Source organism: Pungitius pungitius, unplaced genomic scaffold (assembly GCF_949316345.1).
Source record: "Pungitius pungitius unplaced genomic scaffold, fPunPun2.1 scaffold_86, whole genome shotgun sequence".
NCBI classification, from domain to species: Eukaryota; Metazoa; Chordata; class Actinopteri; order Perciformes; family Gasterosteidae; genus Pungitius; species Pungitius pungitius.
In genome coordinates this window covers 24,789-42,838 of record NW_026909931.1, presented here as the reverse complement: position 1 = coordinate 42,838, position 18,050 = coordinate 24,789, and the positions used below count along the sequence as shown (strand labels likewise).

Here is an 18,050-nt window from a genome sequence, read left to right as displayed (position 1 = left end):
GAAACATCTGTCAAGACTCAAAAGTGGCTTTTCTCTTCACAGACCAATACACATAACGACCAAAGCCCTTAACAATAGAAAATTCACATTGCATTTACAAAGATACATGTTTTGTCTGCAGGTTTGTTCATTGTAATTATACACCTCACATTACCTGTGTTAAAATGGGTGGAATTTTGTGGTTATCGAGATTTTTTTCCTGCAACTGAAACGGCAAAAACGGCCAAAAAAAAACCAACCTTTCATTGCAATAACAAGGTTTTGTTACTCTGGATATTTTACACACCTCATTGTGATCCAGTCAGCTTTCAGTGATCGGTTCAGATCGAAGGACATTGTTGCTTTGTGGGTTTTTAATTCTCAAAAGGATGAGAGACATCAAACATCTTGGGTTGTTGTGGCCACGAAAAGACCAACCAGCTAATTGATTCAAAAACACCACAAACCGCCAAACAACAGACAGTTAACCTTTGTGCACCACTTGGAAGCTGGAATGGCCTCTTAAACTTCTCCCCCCCCCCCCCTCCCCCCCTCTCTCTCTCTGATCCCAGGTGAAGTACAACCCAAGCTGCAAGTTCAAGGAGCGCATCGAGGAGAACGGCTACAACACGTACGCCTCCCTCCGCTGGAAGCACGGCGGCAGGCAGATGTTCGTCTCGCTGAACGGGCGGGGGAAGCCGCGGCGGGGCCACAAGGCTCGACGGAGACACCCGTCCACTCACTTCCTGCCCATGCTGCCCTCCTAGCTGCACGAGCGGCGTCCGAACTCTGGAACTCCCCCTCCCCCCCCCCGCCCTTAGTGTTGATCTTTATTTGTATTATTCCATCCTCCATCGTCGCATAAATGTACATTTATCGAGCGCTGTAACAATTGTAGATTTAGCACATGTACGTATAAGTTATTTTGTCTAATTATGTTCAGTAATACAGTAAATATACAGTAGACTTACACTTTATGCAGGCATCGGTCTGGCCACAGTTTCGGTTTGTGTGTCCGCAGTGCACGCGAACTTTGTTGAGGTGACTTTAAGAGGCTGAAAGAGGACTCGGAAGAGACAGCAAGGCTGTTCCAGATGCTCGGCTGGTTAGGAACGGACGCGCGTGGTGCAAAAATCACATTTCTACTCTAAGCATCACAATTCAAACAAAAAGGGCAACTTTGAAATAGCTACAATTATCTATCATTGACAACATCTTTTAAAAGGGGTTTCTCTCTACAATTCCATTTTCACAATTTCGTGTTAAATATGCCTCAAATGTGAAATCTGAAACACGATGTCACATATGCGCTCACTTACACCGTGACGTGGTTTTTAGCATGCACTTAAAGAACAAGCTCCTAAAGCGGCGACGTGTCAAACAACCCGGCGGTTCTAACGAGAAGGGACGAGAAAACCAAATAACAACGCGACATCCTCACTGCCTCCTGGGATCTACGGCGCTGACACCACTGGACACAAGAGACACTGATCTGTGCAGACGAGATGAAAAGCTCTACTGGCTTGAAGCTCCTCACTGAGCTCCTCACTGAGCTCCTCACTGAGCTCCTCACTGAGCTCCTCACTGAGCTCCTCACTGAGCTTCTCACTGAGCTCCTCACTGAGCTTCTCACTGAGCTCCTGGGACAACAAGCTGGTGTCGTCCGAGACGACCTTTTTGTGTGTGTGTGTGTGTGTGTGTGTGTGTGTGTGTGTGTGTGTGTGTGTGTGTGTGTTTGCGTCCGGTCAACAAACACGCGGCTCATCGAGGGCTGCGCCACGCGTCCGGCCTCGGTTTCTCCGTCGTGAATTTGTGAGAAAAAAAACATGTGCGTTTTGAGTCTTCATTAAAAGTCGTACACAGTAGAAAAGGGTCATCGCACACTGCCTCTCTCCCAAGTCTCGCTAACATTTTCTCAACAAGGCTGTGGCTGATAGAACATTTAATATATTTAAAACATTTTGTACTCTAACTGTTTGAGGTTGATGTTTATTGTTATTGTGTACTTTTTGTGTTGGATTGTAGAAATGCTGTTTTAAAAAAAAAAAAAACGGGAAAAAATGGTAATCAAGTACATATTTGCCTCATTTTACATGGTATTACTACTGGATATTGGTACACTTGTGATCCACTTATCATAAACAGCTCTTAGCTCCAGGCCAGTAATAGTAGGTTGTATATATATATATAAGCCAATGTCTCAGAAAGTCTTAGATTCATGTCAGAAAAGTGACATCATTTGAGTGCCTTGGTCCGTGCTGAGTTTGGTAAACTTCAATAAAAAATGTGGATGAATCGTGATTCATGGCTCGTGTCTCCCACCCCCCCCCCCAAAAAAAGTCGCCTTTAAATCCCGCCTCATGTGCGGCGACGCTGATTGTTAAGTTTTTGTTAACATCATAATTCCCCCCCCCCCCCCCCCCCCCCCACTCCCTCCTCCTCATCATAATCATGACAAAACTCACAGCAGGAGAGGCGTTGACACGCTGGACCCCCCCCCCCCCGTGCTGGATGAAAGCTCCGCGGTTATGAACTGTGCACCCGAAGCGCTCGAGGTCGTTTACACACAGACGAGCCCTCCAGTGGCACGGGAGAGGGGTGGGGGGGGAGGGGGGGCGCTCGGGTCCTTTCAGCCCACAGAAAGGAGAGTACGGGATGAATGGTGGCCGTAAGGGGGGGTGAATGGAGGCCAACCTTTCAGCTTGTCATAATGTGAGATTACTGTGAGGGGAGGGGGGAGGGGGGGGGAGAGAGAGAGGGGGTAACATGTCAGGTCAGGATGGCGTGAAGTCACACTGTAGTACACCTCCAAAAGGTCCGGGTGCAGAGCACACATTTCACTGGGGGGGGGGGGGGGGGGTCCTGTGGGTCCTTGCCATGCAAAGGTCTTAAAAATACTGTTTCAACTGTTCCTTTATTTGCTCCTGTATTCTTACTGTAAAATGTATATAACAAGAATATGTTTTACTCGCCTTTACACCCCGGATGTCAGTGGGCTCGCCAGCAAAAAACGAGGGGGCATCCTCTGGAAGTCCCCGGTCAAAAGCTTCGGGCCAAAATCAACGAGGAACGTCCCCAAAAGAGAGTGACGGGCCGTCCCGGGGGGGGGGGGGGGATGGCGTCCTCGGCTCCTCCTCCGCCCGCGGCGGCAGCGTTGTTGTTGTTGTTTGCCGTCCAGGGAACCGCAGGTGTTCTGGGCCCGCGTTTGATCCGGTCGGTGTAATGTTGCTGCCGAAGTGCCTGTCAGACAGCACTTGGGCCCCGCCCCCCCCAGCGAGGCCTCTCTTTGGAAGCGAGACGTCACACAGTCTCCGCACGCATGGAAGCGGCACCTGGCGTCGGCCCGCGAGGCCTCTCAAAGAGAAATGGAGCCAGGTGACAGTGGCCCCTTTCGAAATGAAAAAAAAAAAAAAGAGAGAAAGAAGTAATAACAGAAGCCGCAGCCTAAAATCGACGTGGGGGCACAAGTCACGCCGCTCCAGCGACAACAGGCCACCGCCTCTGGAACCTTTGACAGCCTGTGTGGTCATTTTCTCTCACAGGGACTCAAAAGAACTGTGGTGGGTGGGAAAGAAGAAGAAGAAGAAAAAGAGCCCCTCGCCACTCATAATACCGATCTTATGCATGTAGAGGAAAACGGGAGGGAAGGGAGGGGTTGGGAGGGGGGGCGATGGGGGGGTGTGTGTGGCAGATGGACTAAGGCACAATTTTAAAGCGCTTATTGAATTGCCATTACGGCTCCTGAGACTAATTGTGGCTGTTGTGCGTCTCTCGGTGGCCTAGGGGGCTCTGGAGTGGCCCTGTGTGCTCTTACTCAGTGGGGTTTTCAGACCGAGTGGCCCTGAAAGAGGACGGGACCACCGTAGATCAATGGCAAACCTTTCACTCTTTCACAGGCCCTCGCTAATCCTTCTCATTTGTCTGCCATTTGTTGAGGCACATTCACAGCTCCCTGAATTTAGGATTAGGCCTTGTTTTGTTACAAAAACAGCCCGAGTTATAACGCTGAATGGACCGGGCTGAGGGGTGGACGACGGGGTGAGTGCGTATGCGAGTTTGTGCGTTGCATGTGTGCGCGTGTGTGGCAGCTACACGCTACATGTATGTTTGACCAAAATTCATGAGAGAGCAGAACCCATTTGGGTTTCTGTCTTAAATCCCATTTCATGAGGGGTGAAAAGATTCTAGTTTGTGGTTTTGTTCAATTTTTCAGACCGTAATAAAGATTTTAAAGAAGCAGAATCTCTCTCAACTACAATAACACACATGTGACAGTCGTAATCTGATCATTTTGTCTTTCGGTGGGACTGGAGGTGACAATTTGAAAAATAAAAGTCCAACATTCTTGGCTTGTGTTGAGAAAGTACACAAGGGGGATTCTAGAGAAGGCCGGATTGCACACAAGGTTTATTAAAAAGGTGTCAAATTTGCCAGAATCTATTTTTTAAAACACTGAATTTTGATTTTTGATGCAGAACTGTCCATTACAATGTGGCCTAACTGCCTACGCAAATATCTATATATAGATATATAGTCAGGTACGTATATTAAATGTCTTCTCCTGTCTTTTCTTTCCTGTTCAAATACATATTTGAATAATTTTCATGCAAAAGGTTAAACTTAGAGTTGACTTTAGTCCTCACCATAGAAAAGGTGGTGCGTATACACACAGCTTCACAGTTAGTCTGCGGTTTTGTGGTGAGATCAAACTCAAAATATGTGGTCAAATATGCCGAATGGGAAAATTAGATGTTGAAAAGTTCATGCTATCAAGGAAAGCATAGGTAATAACTTTGAAGCTAGAGGTAATGAACAGAGTAAAGGTTAAAGGTTTCCAATTAGCAGTTGTCTCATTCACCGTTGCTCTGTCAAAAAATATCTTTAAAAAAACGAAAGAGGTTTTAACCGTTCCGCATGCTGTCTTTTTTCACATGTCCTCCGATTGCATCTGAGAACAAAGACACGAGTGTCCTTTTGAAAATAAATATCTCATAAGAAAGAAGCAAAAGCATGTACGAATCGATTCATCACAGCCAGATACCTGCAGAGGAAATGCAATTTCATTAAAGTTGCGAACGATTCCCTTTGAAGCCTCCCAGCTTGTCCTCGCTGAGCCCCGGACGGCCTTGGCAGCCTTCGGCGGAGCCGTCGGCCGTCGGCCTCCTCGTCGCTGAGTGGATTAGCGCTCATGTCTGAAGCCACTTACTGCACATTAGACCCCCCTCCACCCCCACCCCCTCCCGAAGGCCCGCCGTGCCACGCCGCAGGTATGCGACCCCATGTCGGGCATTCTCGGGATGCCTGCAGTCGTGCCAGACAGACAGCGGGGGGGGGGGGGGGGGGGGGGCCGAGGTGGAGAGATGCTAGTGATGGGGATGGATGAGAGGAAAAGCAAGGAAATCAAATGGTGGTTGTTGTTCTCCTACAGACGGACAACCTGGAAAATGGTGTTATGTCGGCAAGATGTGGCGAGGAAGAAGAAGAGTTATTTGTTGGGTAGAAAGTGAAGCAAGAGACACAGAATTATGTGAATTTATAAAGAACAGGAAAACCATTATTTGCGATGAAGCCGAGGGTCCGATGAGAAGGTCAATACCCCCCTCATGTCCGGACTGCAAATATGACACTAGAGGCGGGAAAATTGTTAGCTTAGCTTAGCACAACATAGCATAGCACAGCGTAGAATCTGGAAACCGGGGCAAACCGCCAGCCTGGCTCTGTGCAAACATCAAAAGTTCCACCTATAAGCACCTCTGAAAGTCTTTCATAAGACATTACATAAATGAAGTTATATGGAGCTTACTGTGAAAACAGCAAGGTGTTTATGTGCTGCAACAATTTCCTGGCCCTGGAGCAGGAAGTTTCACTGTGATGTTGCCGAGCAACCGTTTGAGACTGAAGACCAAACAAATGAGATATAATGTGGTAATCAACAGGCTTCACAGCTGCTGGTAAGCACATTTCTTTTTCAACTTTGGATGGAGGCAGGCCAGTTTTTATGCTCACCTCATGTATTTAGCAGTCGGCTGCAGCTAATTAGCAGCTAGCCGCATATGCATGTGTGAGGATATGAGAGTGGTCTCTATCTGCCTCGTTATGAGTGCTGGCATTCTGTCAGAGATACTGACACAGTGGAATAGAAACCACAATGTAAGAAGATGATCAGAAAGAGGTGGCGGCTGCATTAAAAGGTGCTCGGACCGTCTCCTACGGAGTTTGGCCCGCTGAAGCAGGCCCAGACGCATGTTGGCCACGGTCCCAGTCAAGTTGTCTTTGGCGGTTAGTGAAAAGACCAAAGTCATGCAAAGTTTTAGCCGTGCCAAAGCACCCCCCCCTCCCCTACCCCCCCCCTCCCCTACCCCCCCACCCTGCCTCCTCGAGCTCCGCTGTGTGAAGTAATTCTTCGGGCCCGTGGAACCAGACAGACGCTGGGTTCCGTCCATGCGTGGCATGGCAGTACTTTATTTTATTTTTTTTTTAAAACCTTATTCGAAGATGAACAGGTGCATCCATGAACGGTGTTGAAATCTGCTTTCTCTTTGCCGTTCGGATGTGTGACATGAAGCAGGAAAGCTTTTCGTTTGATTAAAGTCTGTCCGTGTCAATGCATGGATTTCTCCTCGTGTCCATCCCTTCAGCATCAGCACCAAACTCCAACTGACGTCACGAGGTTCATCCGTAAACCATTCCGTAAAAGATTCCGTTTCTGTTTCACCACAAATCGCGTGTAGTTGCGCCGCCTAATCAGGTACCGGGTAATTTTGTCTCTTTACCCTTTCGTATAAACGCTGTCCTACTTCATGAACCACCACCCGGGTGCGTCTCTCCGACCCACGTCCTCAGGGCGAGACGGCGTGCCCCCCCCCACACACAGTCTGGGAGAGAGCTTCGGACGGACGGCTCAATCTGCGACTCCACGTCAGCTCTGCTCCGGTGGAGGGACGGCGCCCTCTCGTGGTGCGACCGGGCAGAGCCACTTCAAAAAGGGCCCCTTCGCAAACTATGGCCCTTTCTCGATATGCGTTCTTGGGTGGACTGTTGTTCTCGCAGACTCGTGAAACGTCACCAGTCGCGCAGCCCGAGTACGGTTCCAATTCTAAAGTCCGAGAACGGTCATAATACCCGGATGTGACTCGCCCCGCCCATTTTACCGGGCGCGCGTCGGTTCTTGTGAGAAGCAAATGTGCCAGAATGCATTTTACCTCAGCAACAGGCAACAAAGATAGAGGGAAATAAACGCAACTCTATGTCGTCGTTTATAAATACGACTATATTTAAGTAACGGAATGTGATTTTAGAACTTTTTCAGACGAGTTAGTTGTTAAAGCAACATTTCTGAGCCTTAGTAACAATTTGCTCCGTGGATGTGGGAGATGTAGTTAACGGACCGTCAGACCCTCCAGCACCGGGCGGTCAGCTCATCTCAGCCCGAAGAGAGCAGCCGGCTTTCGGCTTTCACGCCTCCGTAGCGGTTATACATGAGATATAACTATACTATATATACTATATACTGTATATTCATAACTTTTAGTGTGGTGACTGATGATGTTGTTCATTGTTTCTGCAATAAAAGTGAGACGGACTGCTTTGTTCACAGCAAACTTAAAAAAAAGAAAATATTGAGCCATGGTTTAACTGCCCTATAGGCCTGAGTCCTTGTTTACCTCAAATGTGCACTTTTTTATTTTGTACCACCCTGTTTGGCAATCTTTTTCAGTAAAAAAAAAAACATATGCATAAATCAAGCCAATCCACTTTTCCATGTTGATAAGAGCATTAAAATGAAGAAAAAAATATATGATGGTACATTTAGATTTTGCGATTAATTGTGATACATTTTGAGTTAACTATGACTTATGACGTTTGACGTATGACGGCAGTAATACAATTAATAAACTGTTGTACAATACCGTGCACGTATTTATTTATACAATATATATATGTACGTCACGACTAAGCTACAATTCGCAACATCGGCCGGTGTTATCATTCATGAACATTTACATTAACCCCATTGAAACCAGTGAAAATGTTTGCTACGGGGTTATGAATTTGTTCTCTGTCATTGCTTCATTCTGCCTCCCGGCTCTTGTGGTTTTCCTTCCCACTCTGACGTGTTACGAGGGTCGCAGTGATGAGGCTCTGTCTCTATGTCTTTTCTGTTGCATAGAATATGCTTCAATCTTAAAAGGTGGAACAGAAACAGACCCAAACCACAGAAACTAAACTAGTTTTGAGACGGAAGTAGCATCAAAAGGTTTAAGACAAAACGTAACAGTTACAGAGAAATTCTGATACTACTACAGAAACATCCCTTTATCGTAATAGTACGTGTGTGTGAAGGGAGAGTCGTGCACCGCACGAAGCAATCGTGCAAATGTCCCAAAAGTGCAGAGTCGAGATCAATCAGCAGTGGGAGAAGTACTCAGATCTGTTTCCCAAGTACAAGTAGCAAATAGTAGTAGTAACGCTACAAAAATATTAGTGTACACTAATACACTATACACTAATATTTTGTATATATACGTATATATTAGAATGAAACATACTTTAAGTACCATGGTAATAATAGCACTTATTATGTAAAATGGTCCTTTTCTAAATACTGAAATTCTAATTTTTTAATTATCGGTGTAGATCGCTTTAAATGTTGAGGCTGTGGAATTTGGATCACTTCTATAATGAGGGTGAGTTTAAAGTGTGACTCTCCCATCGCTCACCTGTGTGAAAAGGTCATACTGAATCAACACAAATCTTAATAGTTTTTGTGGTTGGCAACAAGCCTTCAGCATAAAATGAAGAAAATACAAATACAAAACTCATCTGCCGCTGCCTGTTGAATGATGACAGATATGATGTGGTTTCGAAACTGCAGCTGTGGAAATATCGATGCTCAGATCTGCCGCTGCGGTTTCTGTGAAACAAGTAAGATAATCAACTTAAATTAGGATGCTTTGGTATCGGTAACTCATCTTTGTTTCCCCCTATGCAAGAAGGGTCCGAAATTAAGGAAATTAAGGCAATAAACTTGTCATGATGTACAGTGAAAATGACTGGTGTTGGGAAATTGATTCATGCTAAACTCATTATCAGTCAACTTAGTGATGTTGCATGGAGTTGCAGTAAAAAACTGCGGCTCCGGTGGCTCTCGCTCTGCATGCTTCAGCACTTCTCGTAGGTTCTGGATGGATGGGAATCATTACACACGAATGTCTGATTCACACGTTTTGTTGGACTTTAAAACACAGACGTCACCGCCAGACGTCTAGCTGTCAGTCAGAGAGGACGTGACTTTGCAGAGCTGCACACTAGTGACTGTGAGAATATACAGTACAGACCTACAGCTGCGGTTTCTGTGACTCATTCAGTTTCGTGGTGCAACATCATGTCTGACAAGAAACAGCCCGAAGGTCACAGCGCGACAGACTTCATCAAACTAAAGGTCGCCAGCAATCAAGTGGCTGCAAGACGGTGGGAGAAGAAAGTTTAAGAACTCTCAGAAACGATGAAAGCACAGAGGTGACAGAGGCTTAAAGCGCCATGGACACAGTACGCAGAGGCCTATAGTAATCTGGATTTGGCAAAGCGGGGGCCAGTTACTTAATGGTGCTTGAAGCTGTTTGTAAATTCTCTTATTTTTTTTCCACTGTGCAAAGTTTGCTTCACGGCCTGACGCTTTGCACGGAGGCCTCGTTCAAAGGGGGCTACAGAGAACATCAATTGACATCAAACTGAACTGGTCCCACGCCAAACCGCATCCTGTGTCAATGTCCATCAGGCTGCTCAACCACACGCTGTCGATTTACCGTAAGAACGGCAATAGTTCATTTCTTTACTAACCTCAGTGTGAGGTGTAGCAGTTTTACGGGTGCACACAGGATGTGGGTTAGAGAGTCTCTCCGGGCCAGCCGTGGTATAAAAGCGGGGACACCTCGGCGGCGCCGTGTCGAGCATCACCAGCACCATGGAGAGCATCACCAGCACCATGCAGAGCATCACCAGCACCATGCATGCTCCTCGCAGGTTCCTGCTTTGTTGTCTCCTGGCGTGCCTCGGACTTCAGGGTAAGAGCGGCCCGTCTGCTCGTTGGTCTCTGACCACCAATCTCAGCATTGACACGTCCTGTCGTTCCCTCTTGTCGTTTCAGCACTCGGGAGTGAAATCATAAACGGGGGACAGGCTCCGGAAAAGGAATTTCTGTACATGGCCTCAGTGCAAGTCAACGGAAGTCACGCATGTGGAGGATTCCTCATCGATCAAAGCTTTGTGGTCACCGCAGCGCACTGTGGGTGAGTTCAACTTTCCTCTTTCACCAATCAGAAATACAAAGAACATGATGTTACAACTTTCTACGAAACGTGTTTCCGTCACACCACCACTGCACAGAGAACCCACCGGCGTCGTTCTTGGAACCCACAATCTCCAGGAGCAGATGGTTAAGAAAGTCAACCGGTACGACATAAAACTCAGGTGCAGGCATCCATCTTATGAGAACGTTGCAAAAGGGGATGACATCATGCTCCTCAAAGTAAGTAACGGTAAAGTTGAATCAATAATAAAAAGCACTGACGTCAGTACTAAGAGCATATGGGGCGCCGTTTGTAAAACGTTGCCCAGTTTACCGTAAATATTGTAATGTTCAGTCCCCATGTCTGACATTTAAACTCAACATTTAGATTTAGATTTAACATTTATATATGACATTTACATTCAACATTTATATATATATATATAACATATAACATTTACATTTAACATTGATATATAAAATTTACATTTAACCTTTAGATGAAATATTTATACAACAAAACGTTGTTGCATGTATTTACATGATTTTGTCTTTAAATGTTTGAAAAAGTGACATGTGAATATTGTCCTGCTTTTTTTTCTTCCTATGATAATGCTAAATGTACCAAAACTGCACAGGATTTTAGAACGTGCAACGTTTTACAAACGGCGCCCCATAAGAGAGCAGCCCATCTTCCACTAATTCTTATTTTTCATTTCCATTGTGAAGGAGGACAAGATGTGTGCAGTAAATTGGGCCTTGCTGGTTAGGAAATGTCACCTTGTCTCTCTGTGTGTCTCCAGCTGTCGAGGAAAGCTCGACTGGATAAAAGACTCAACCTGATTCAACTTCCCAAAGCTGAGATGAAGATAAAAGATAAATGCACTGTAGCCGGATGGGGTTTTACAAAAACCGGGGGTGCAGTTGTTGATCGGCTGAACGTGGTTGACGTGCCCGTCGTGAACCGGGAGGACTGCAGGAAGCGATGGGCTAAAATCCAACAAAACCTTCCTGCCAATGTCATCTGTGCAGGCGGCTACCCTACAAAAGAAGGATTCTGTCAGGTACGTTTTCTGTCCATTCGTTCCAAAAATGTGGTGTCACTGGTTTCTGGCCTTGTGGAATTGAATGAAACCGAAGCGCTTCCTCCTCCTCCTCACAGGGTGATTCTGGTGGCCCTCTGGTGTGCAATGGGAGGGCGGTTGGTGTCGTGTCTTACAACATGGAGAACAACTGTGATTACCCAAATGTACCCAACGTTTATACAAACATATCAAAGTACCTTCCCTGGATCAAGAAGATTCTCAAGAAAAAAAACTGTACAAATTGAGCATAATTTGATTGCTGTAGTGCAGATTTCCACTTCCTCATCAGGTCAGCTGACATAAAACCCCTCGTTAAAACTCTCCTTTACAGATTGGCCTTTCTAAACAAATGACATACTTTCTTTATCTCCATGAGCTGCCTGATACGCTGGACAATAAATGTTGTTTTTTGATATTGCAAGCCTTGTCACTGTATTCCTTTTGCTTTAAGAGGAGCACAATAAACTACATCTTTTGGAGCTATTTCCTCTTTTTTTAATACACGTTCTATTGTCACGTTTGCTCTATGTATATGAGATAGAAAAAAAATACTGCATAATTATCACCGTGGTTACACAAAAAATATCAGGTCAGGGGTTGTAACGAAACCTCAAGGCATCCAAACCAATCAGCTGACAGGAGGAGGGGGAGTGGTGGAGGGGGGGGGGGGGGGTTCACTCTTTCAGCTAAACCACATTTTGACACAACCTCTGTGAGCCAATCTGCTGTCACTGCGGTGCGAGTTTGACGTTAATGTAACATACGATAGTCAAGGAGCGAGTCAATTTTTTCTCTTTTTAAAAAAATATATACAGGACTGTCTCAGAAAATTAGAATATTGTGATAAAGTTCTTTATTTTCTGTAATGCAATTAAAAAAAACCAAAAATGTCATGCATTCTGGATTCATTACAAATCAACTGAAATATTGCAAGCCTTTTATTCTTTTAATATTGCTGATTATGACTTACAGCTTAAGAAAACTCAAATATCCTATCTCTAAATATTAGACTATCATGAAAAAGTATACTAGTAGGGTATTCAACTAATCACTTGAATCGTCTAATTAACTCGAAACACCTGCAAGGGTGTTTCCAGAATGCATGACATTTTTTTAATTGCATTACAGAAAATAAAGAACTTTATCACAATATTCTAATTTTCTGAGACAGTCCTGTACTTGATACTTGGTGAGAGCACAATACGACATGAAGCAAGTATTTTGTTTGCAATAGTAAAAAAGAAAAGATCAGGATAGTGAAGCAAACTAACAAAATATAGGAAAGCACGACAAAAAAGTCACAATTTGAGAAACACGTGGAAATGCAAGGGACATACTGTATTTGTATTTGAAAAATATATATATATATATATATAAAAAAAAATTTGGGGGGGGGGTTCTCAGTCTGTGAAGCACACAGAAATCTGCCCCAATTAGGACGCATTAGGAAGGAACCACGTTGCTGCAAAGACAAGTGAAAAAAACCTTCCAGGGAAAGAATCCAAGCCACGTGTTGGTCAATTAAATAACGTTCTAATGAAAGAAATTTAAATCTGTGGGTTACACCACGACAAAATGTAGAAAAGTCCAAGGGCGGTGAATACAGTTCTATAGTGGATGGCATTAGTTTCTCAACCGTGAGAACAGAACTAGAACACGAAACTGTGTTTATTGTGGTGTGTTGCAGATAGTGTTTTAACACCAAAGAATACGCTCGTTGCAAACTGTGCACTGATTAGCTTACCGCAATAAAAGCTCACAGTCTGTGAGATATAGCACCCATTATGGAAAATCACACACTAATAACGCACATGCTTCACTCTGCTGCACCACAAGCTCTGCAAACTGTTCCAGTAACTAAAACATAAGTGCCTGCAGACCATGGACATGTTACATGAGAGGTCCACAGTTCTCTGTAACACAAAGAAAACCCCCGCAGCCAAATGGTGAAAATGCAGATAGTAGTGCAAATACTAATATGTCATTAGTATCAGTCACTTCTGTAGGTTGTTATGGCCGCGGCAAACACATCATGAGCGAAATAAAAGAGGAGAATCAAGAAGGTATATTCGCAGTGAGCCGTGTGCCCACAGTACAATATACTGTATATTATGACTTCCACATACACATAATGTCAGTGTTGCATCAGTTATTCACTCATCTAACAAACTCACTTCCCGTTGCTCAGCGTTAGTGAGAACAAATGAAGACAGCAGAGCAAAAATGAACAAAATCAGGAGAATAAAAGCGTCCATAATAGAGTGAATATTGATTGACATTAAAAAAAGGGTAAACAGGAAGGATGTTGACACATTGCGTTGACCCCATTGCGTGCTAATCATGAAGTGAATCATGCTGTTGAGGCATCGTGAGATTTCCCTCAAGATAATGCAAAGGAAACTTTGCAGGCGTGCAGACAAACGTTGATCAAAGCGTGCGGTTACGCGGCCTGAAGAGTCTGTGTATAAGAGGGTCGACTCGACGGCCCCCCAGGAGGAGGAGAGGTCACTTGTCTCGCTGGCATCATGCTCGCTCTGCACAAACTCCTGCTCCTTCACCTCCTGGCGTCTCTCGGACTCATCGGTAAGACCCCAGAACCGTTTCAGGTGAACTCGACCGAATTTTCATTTTTCGTTATATCTCCGCAGCCGATGGGAGCAAAATCATCGACGGGGAGATCGCCCCGGAGAACTCCATGCCGTACATGGTGTCGGTGCAGACCTGGTTAGGTCACAACTGTGGAGGGGTCCTGGTCCACGACGACTTCGTGCTCACTGCTGCGCACTGCGAAGAGTGAGTAACGTTCAAACCTCGTGATTACGAGTCCAAAAAGTGTAACAAGATTCCTAAACAGCTCTGTTGTCTCTGAAGGCCACAGTTTCCCCTTAAATGGGTTGTTGTTGGCACCAACAATCTCAAGGAAAATAAGGGACAAGTAATTCAAATTAAAAAGAAATACATGCACCCATCCTATGAAAATGTTGAATCGGGAAATGACATCATGCTGCTCAAGGTAAGAATATATTCCCACGCAACTTTGTCGGGTGATTGTCGCAGACCTTGGATTCATTTTAACGCTGTGTGTCTCCAGCTGTCCTCCAAGGTGGACCTGGGCAACGAGGCGCAAACGATTCCTCTCGCCACCGCGGAGGCAAACGTTGGACAGAGCTGCCGGGTGGCCGGGTGGGGACGCACGGAGAGCAAGATGACCAGCGAAGACCTGAGGGTGGTGAACATCTCCATCATCGACCCGGAAGCCTGTCGGCGGGTTTGGCCGATTCCTCTTCCCAGTGACGTCATCTGCGCAGGCGGTTATGAAACCACCAAAGGATTCTGTCAGGTGGGTTTTCTCTCTCTTAGTAGGACGGCTGGTTCAGAAGTGCTACAGGCATCGGAAAGCTAAAAGACCCTCTTGCTCCTCCCAGGGAGATTCTGGTGGCCCCCTGGTGTGCGGCGGCAAGGTCGTCGGTTTGGTGTCTTTCAACCACGAGAAAATCTGCAAATACCCGGATCAACCCAACGTCTACACCGACGTGTTCAAGTACCTCGCCTGGATCAAAGTGACCATCAAACATGGCTGAAGGTCCCGCAGAGCGGTCATTCACCGTAATTTGGAGGCTTTGTTGGAAACCGGTGCGACCGAAAAATCTTAATAAAAGTTCAATTTGAAATGCAGTGTTTGATTTTCTTCTTTAACAATGTAAAAGAATGAAAACATTAGTTGTATTGAAGGGAACAATGAGGGTATCTCTGGACATGCGAATCAAGTGGAGTGTGAATGAATCGTTGTACTTATGATGCTCTTATGTTTTTGAATGCATATACCTTGAAAGTCAAAAAAAAATTTAAAGAGATGTTTCTCAAGCAGATACACAAAAGAGCCACAGAGCTCCTTCTTCATTGTTTTATTGTTTAATCATTAATTATTATTATTTTTAGCTTTATGTAACGTTCTTCATCAGGGGGATGTGAACTTGTATTTAAGTCAAAAAAGCCAAAAAGGTTCTTCATTCAACAAATGCTCAACACTAATGTAATATTGCACTGGTAGAGCAGCGGTTTGCAGTAGACTGTGTTCCATTACGCAAAACCACATTCTTTCTTAAGAACTCTTTTTTAACCTTCAACATATTGCAACGTGATGAAAAGAGGAAGGCAAAATAACTTTTGCAAGACTGAAATCCAAGAATTACCGTTTAGTAATAAACCATAGGAAAATCTTTGTGCTATTCTTCTCTCTTTTTTCATACTTTGTGGACTTTAATTACCATTTATCCCAAAATGTTCAAGTCTGCTAAAGTGTCCCCTTCAGCTGATCAGTGGAGCGTGTTGGTGTGAACCCTCGAGGGGCCTCGGTGCAGCGGTTACATTTCAAACCACCAGTTTCTTGCATCAATTATCCGTCAGAAACACCGTTTTTGAAAATCCAAAAAAAAAAAAATCTTTTGTAATCCCTCCAACGACTTGAGGGGCATGTTGGCAAACGGACTGAAGCAATAAACGCCGCGGGATACGCAAGACGTTCTCTTCTCTGAAAAATTACAGAAGGTGTGGATTCGACCAGACACCATGACAACCATCGTGCTGCTGCTGCTGCTGCTCCTCGTCCTGAACGGTAAGACGTCCACTGCCGGCAAAGACCAACAAATCAGTATTCAAACCAGAAAACAACCACCTGGATGCACAAAAGAATCGCTTTGTGATTTTGGGGTCTCAGGGGCTGACGGCTCGCGCATCGTCGGAGGCCGAGATGCCGCCCCGGCGTCTCGCCCCTACATGGCCTCGCTGCAGATCCGAGGGCAGCACAACTGTGGGGGGGCCCTGGTGAGGGAGGACTTCGTGCTCACTGCAGCACATTGCCAGATACGCGGGTAAGATTCTTCTTCTTCTTCTTCTTCTTCTTCATTCCACATGGATACAACACGGAAATCTACTTGTTGGGACATTTTTAGTTTGTCAGACAGTCGGGGGATGCTCGCTCTCTTTGAAAAATGTTCACGTTTTTAAGTCTTTGCAAGGAGACGGTTGTCCAGACGTGCTTAAATTCTGATCTCTAGACAGTACACCGTTGTACTCGGAGGCGATTCCCTGACCGCCGATGAGGCTACGAAGCAGGAGTTCCGTGCAGTCAGGTCCTTTCCACATCCCGGCTACAACGACAACGAGAACGAGAACGACATCATGCTCCTAAAGGTGAGGACGGTCTGAGTCGAGTGCGGACGCCCCGTTCGAATCGGACTTGTCTTGGTTGACGGGTTTCCAGTGACATTGTTGCGCTCGTCACAGCTCAACGCCAGGGCCAGCCTGACCCAAGCGGTGCAGCTGATCGGCCTGAAAAGCGGCAGGATGAAGGCACCGGGCCAGTGCCTCACAGCCGGCTGGGGGGACATAGCGGACAACGGCACCTTGGCGACGAGGCTGCAGGAAGTCAACGTGACCATCCTGGCACAGAGGAGGTGCCAGAGGAGATGGAGAGGCGTTCCCATCGCCAGGACGATGGTTTGTGGCATCGGGGACGGCGGCATTCAAGGCTTCTGCTCGGTAAGACGCTGAAAAGTTGCCGATGCATTTTTCTCCGGCTGAAAAGGGATGCAACTTTATTTTAGGGTATGAAGTGTGTGTTAACTGTCTGGGGTTTTCTTTCGGTTTAAAGGGGGATTCGGGCGGACCGTTGGTGTGTGAAGGAGAAGCAGCGGGCGTCGTCTCCTTCTCTGGACGCCAATGCGGAAACCCCAGGACCCCCGATGTCTACACGCGCATATCGTCCTTCAGGGAATGGATCGCGGACGTGCTAAGAGATAACTAAGCAGATTAGATTGAGCGGTTGATTGGAAATATGGGGCTTTATGTCTGTTTAACAAATGCAGTTTTGTGGTGGAGGAATCAAGGTGATGGATTGTGCTTTACTTTTCTTTTAATGTAACACACAAACATGGCAATGAAAAAGCAAGGTGAATTGGAAAGATGGGAGATGAAGTGACACCCCTATGAAACCGTATATCTGCATCTTTGGAGAAAATTGTATTTTATGGACCAACTTCTGTTCATGTTTGCATTTTGAAGTTTTGCTTTACTTATGTCACGGCTTTGTTGTGTGGTCCAGCCCATGAGGCAGATGAATGAATAAAAGCTTGATGCGTGTGTGCAAAGAAATGAAGTAACTTTCACTTTGTTACGTGAACAAATGAATTAATCTATGTAGAGTAAATTAAAAAACTACTTTGGCTGCCAGCTGCGGGTTTGGGGGATAGCGGTGCATTCAAGTAATACAGAGAAGGCCGTATTTCAGGAAACTAAAATCCATCTAAATGTATTACCTTTACAGTGATATATTTTCCAAGATCATCACCCAGTGCTGCCTTCTGCTGCCCTCATTTCAAACTGCACTTGCAGGTTTAATTTAATTCAAGAAATGTAATTTCCTCCACTTCAGTGGTGCAGAGGAAAACATACAAAGGAAGGACACAAAATGAATCACTGTGTTTGGAAAATAACAATTATCAGAACTTCCCATTTAATGAGAATTATACCTCAACAACTATTTTTTTTTTAAATATCTCTGCCCCTTTAAGTCCAATTCCAGGAAATTTCTGGCGTCACAGAAAATCCCGGCCTCACTTGGCTCGGTTCTGTCGTGCACGTTTTCCTGTCAATCACACGCACTGATGTCGCAGTTGCGCCTTTTCCGAAAACACTCG

At 45.4% G+C, this 18,050-nt stretch overlaps 2 protein-coding genes across 2 annotated transcripts; both read left to right on the top strand.

Moving 5' to 3' along the window:
- Positions 1 to 9,861: 9,861 nt before the first annotated feature.
- LOC119217153 (mast cell protease 1A-like) lies at positions 9,862 to 11,702 on the top strand. The gene is made up of 5 exons (XM_037470590.2): positions 9,862 to 10,043; positions 10,127 to 10,268; positions 10,366 to 10,507; positions 11,071 to 11,331; positions 11,430 to 11,702. Exons 1-5 carry the CDS (start codon positions 9,944 to 9,946, stop codon positions 11,595 to 11,597), a joined length of 813 nt encoding a protein of 270 aa, XP_037326487.2. The 5' UTR covers positions 9,862 to 9,943; the 3' UTR covers positions 11,598 to 11,702.
- Positions 11,703 to 13,656: 1,954 nt separating this feature from the next.
- Positions 13,657 to 17,764, top strand: LOC119216648 (serine protease 53-like). Its single transcript, XM_062560713.1, has 10 exons — positions 13,657 to 13,935; positions 14,001 to 14,145; positions 14,224 to 14,365; positions 14,444 to 14,692; positions 14,778 to 14,928; positions 15,851 to 15,967; positions 16,070 to 16,223; positions 16,410 to 16,545; positions 16,639 to 16,893; positions 17,006 to 17,764. The coding sequence occupies exons 1-10, from the start codon at positions 13,878 to 13,880 to the stop codon at positions 17,156 to 17,158; spliced, it is 1,560 nt and encodes a 519-aa protein (XP_062416697.1). The 5' UTR covers positions 13,657 to 13,877; the 3' UTR covers positions 17,159 to 17,764.
- Positions 17,765 to 18,050: the final 286 nt, after the last annotated feature.

What these genes read in the sequence shown, in the direction of transcription:
- LOC119217153 (XM_037470590.2), top strand. Translation starts at nt 9,944, where the DNA reads ATGGAGAGCATCACCAGCACCATGCAGAGCATCACCAGCACCATGCAT. An exon ending in GGCGTGCCTCGGACTTCAGG is followed by an intron (nt 10,044 to 10,126) that starts GTAAGAGCGGCC and finishes TTGTCGTTTCAG; the next exon opens with CACTCGGGAGTGAAATCATA. An exon ending in CAAAAGAAGGATTCTGTCAG is followed by an intron (nt 11,332 to 11,429) that starts GTACGTTTTCTG and finishes TCCTCCTCACAG; the next exon opens with GGTGATTCTGGTGGCCCTCT.
- LOC119216648 (XM_062560713.1), top strand. Translation starts at nt 13,878, where the DNA reads ATGCTCGCTCTGCACAAACTCCTGCTCCTTCACCTCCTGGCGTCTCTC. An exon ending in CAAAGTGACCATCAAACATG is followed by an intron (nt 14,929 to 15,850) that starts GCTGAAGGTCCC and finishes GACTGAAGCAAT; the next exon opens with AAACGCCGCGGGATACGCAA. An exon ending in GCATTCAAGGCTTCTGCTCG is followed by an intron (nt 16,894 to 17,005) that starts GTAAGACGCTGA and finishes TTCGGTTTAAAG; the next exon opens with GGGGATTCGGGCGGACCGTT.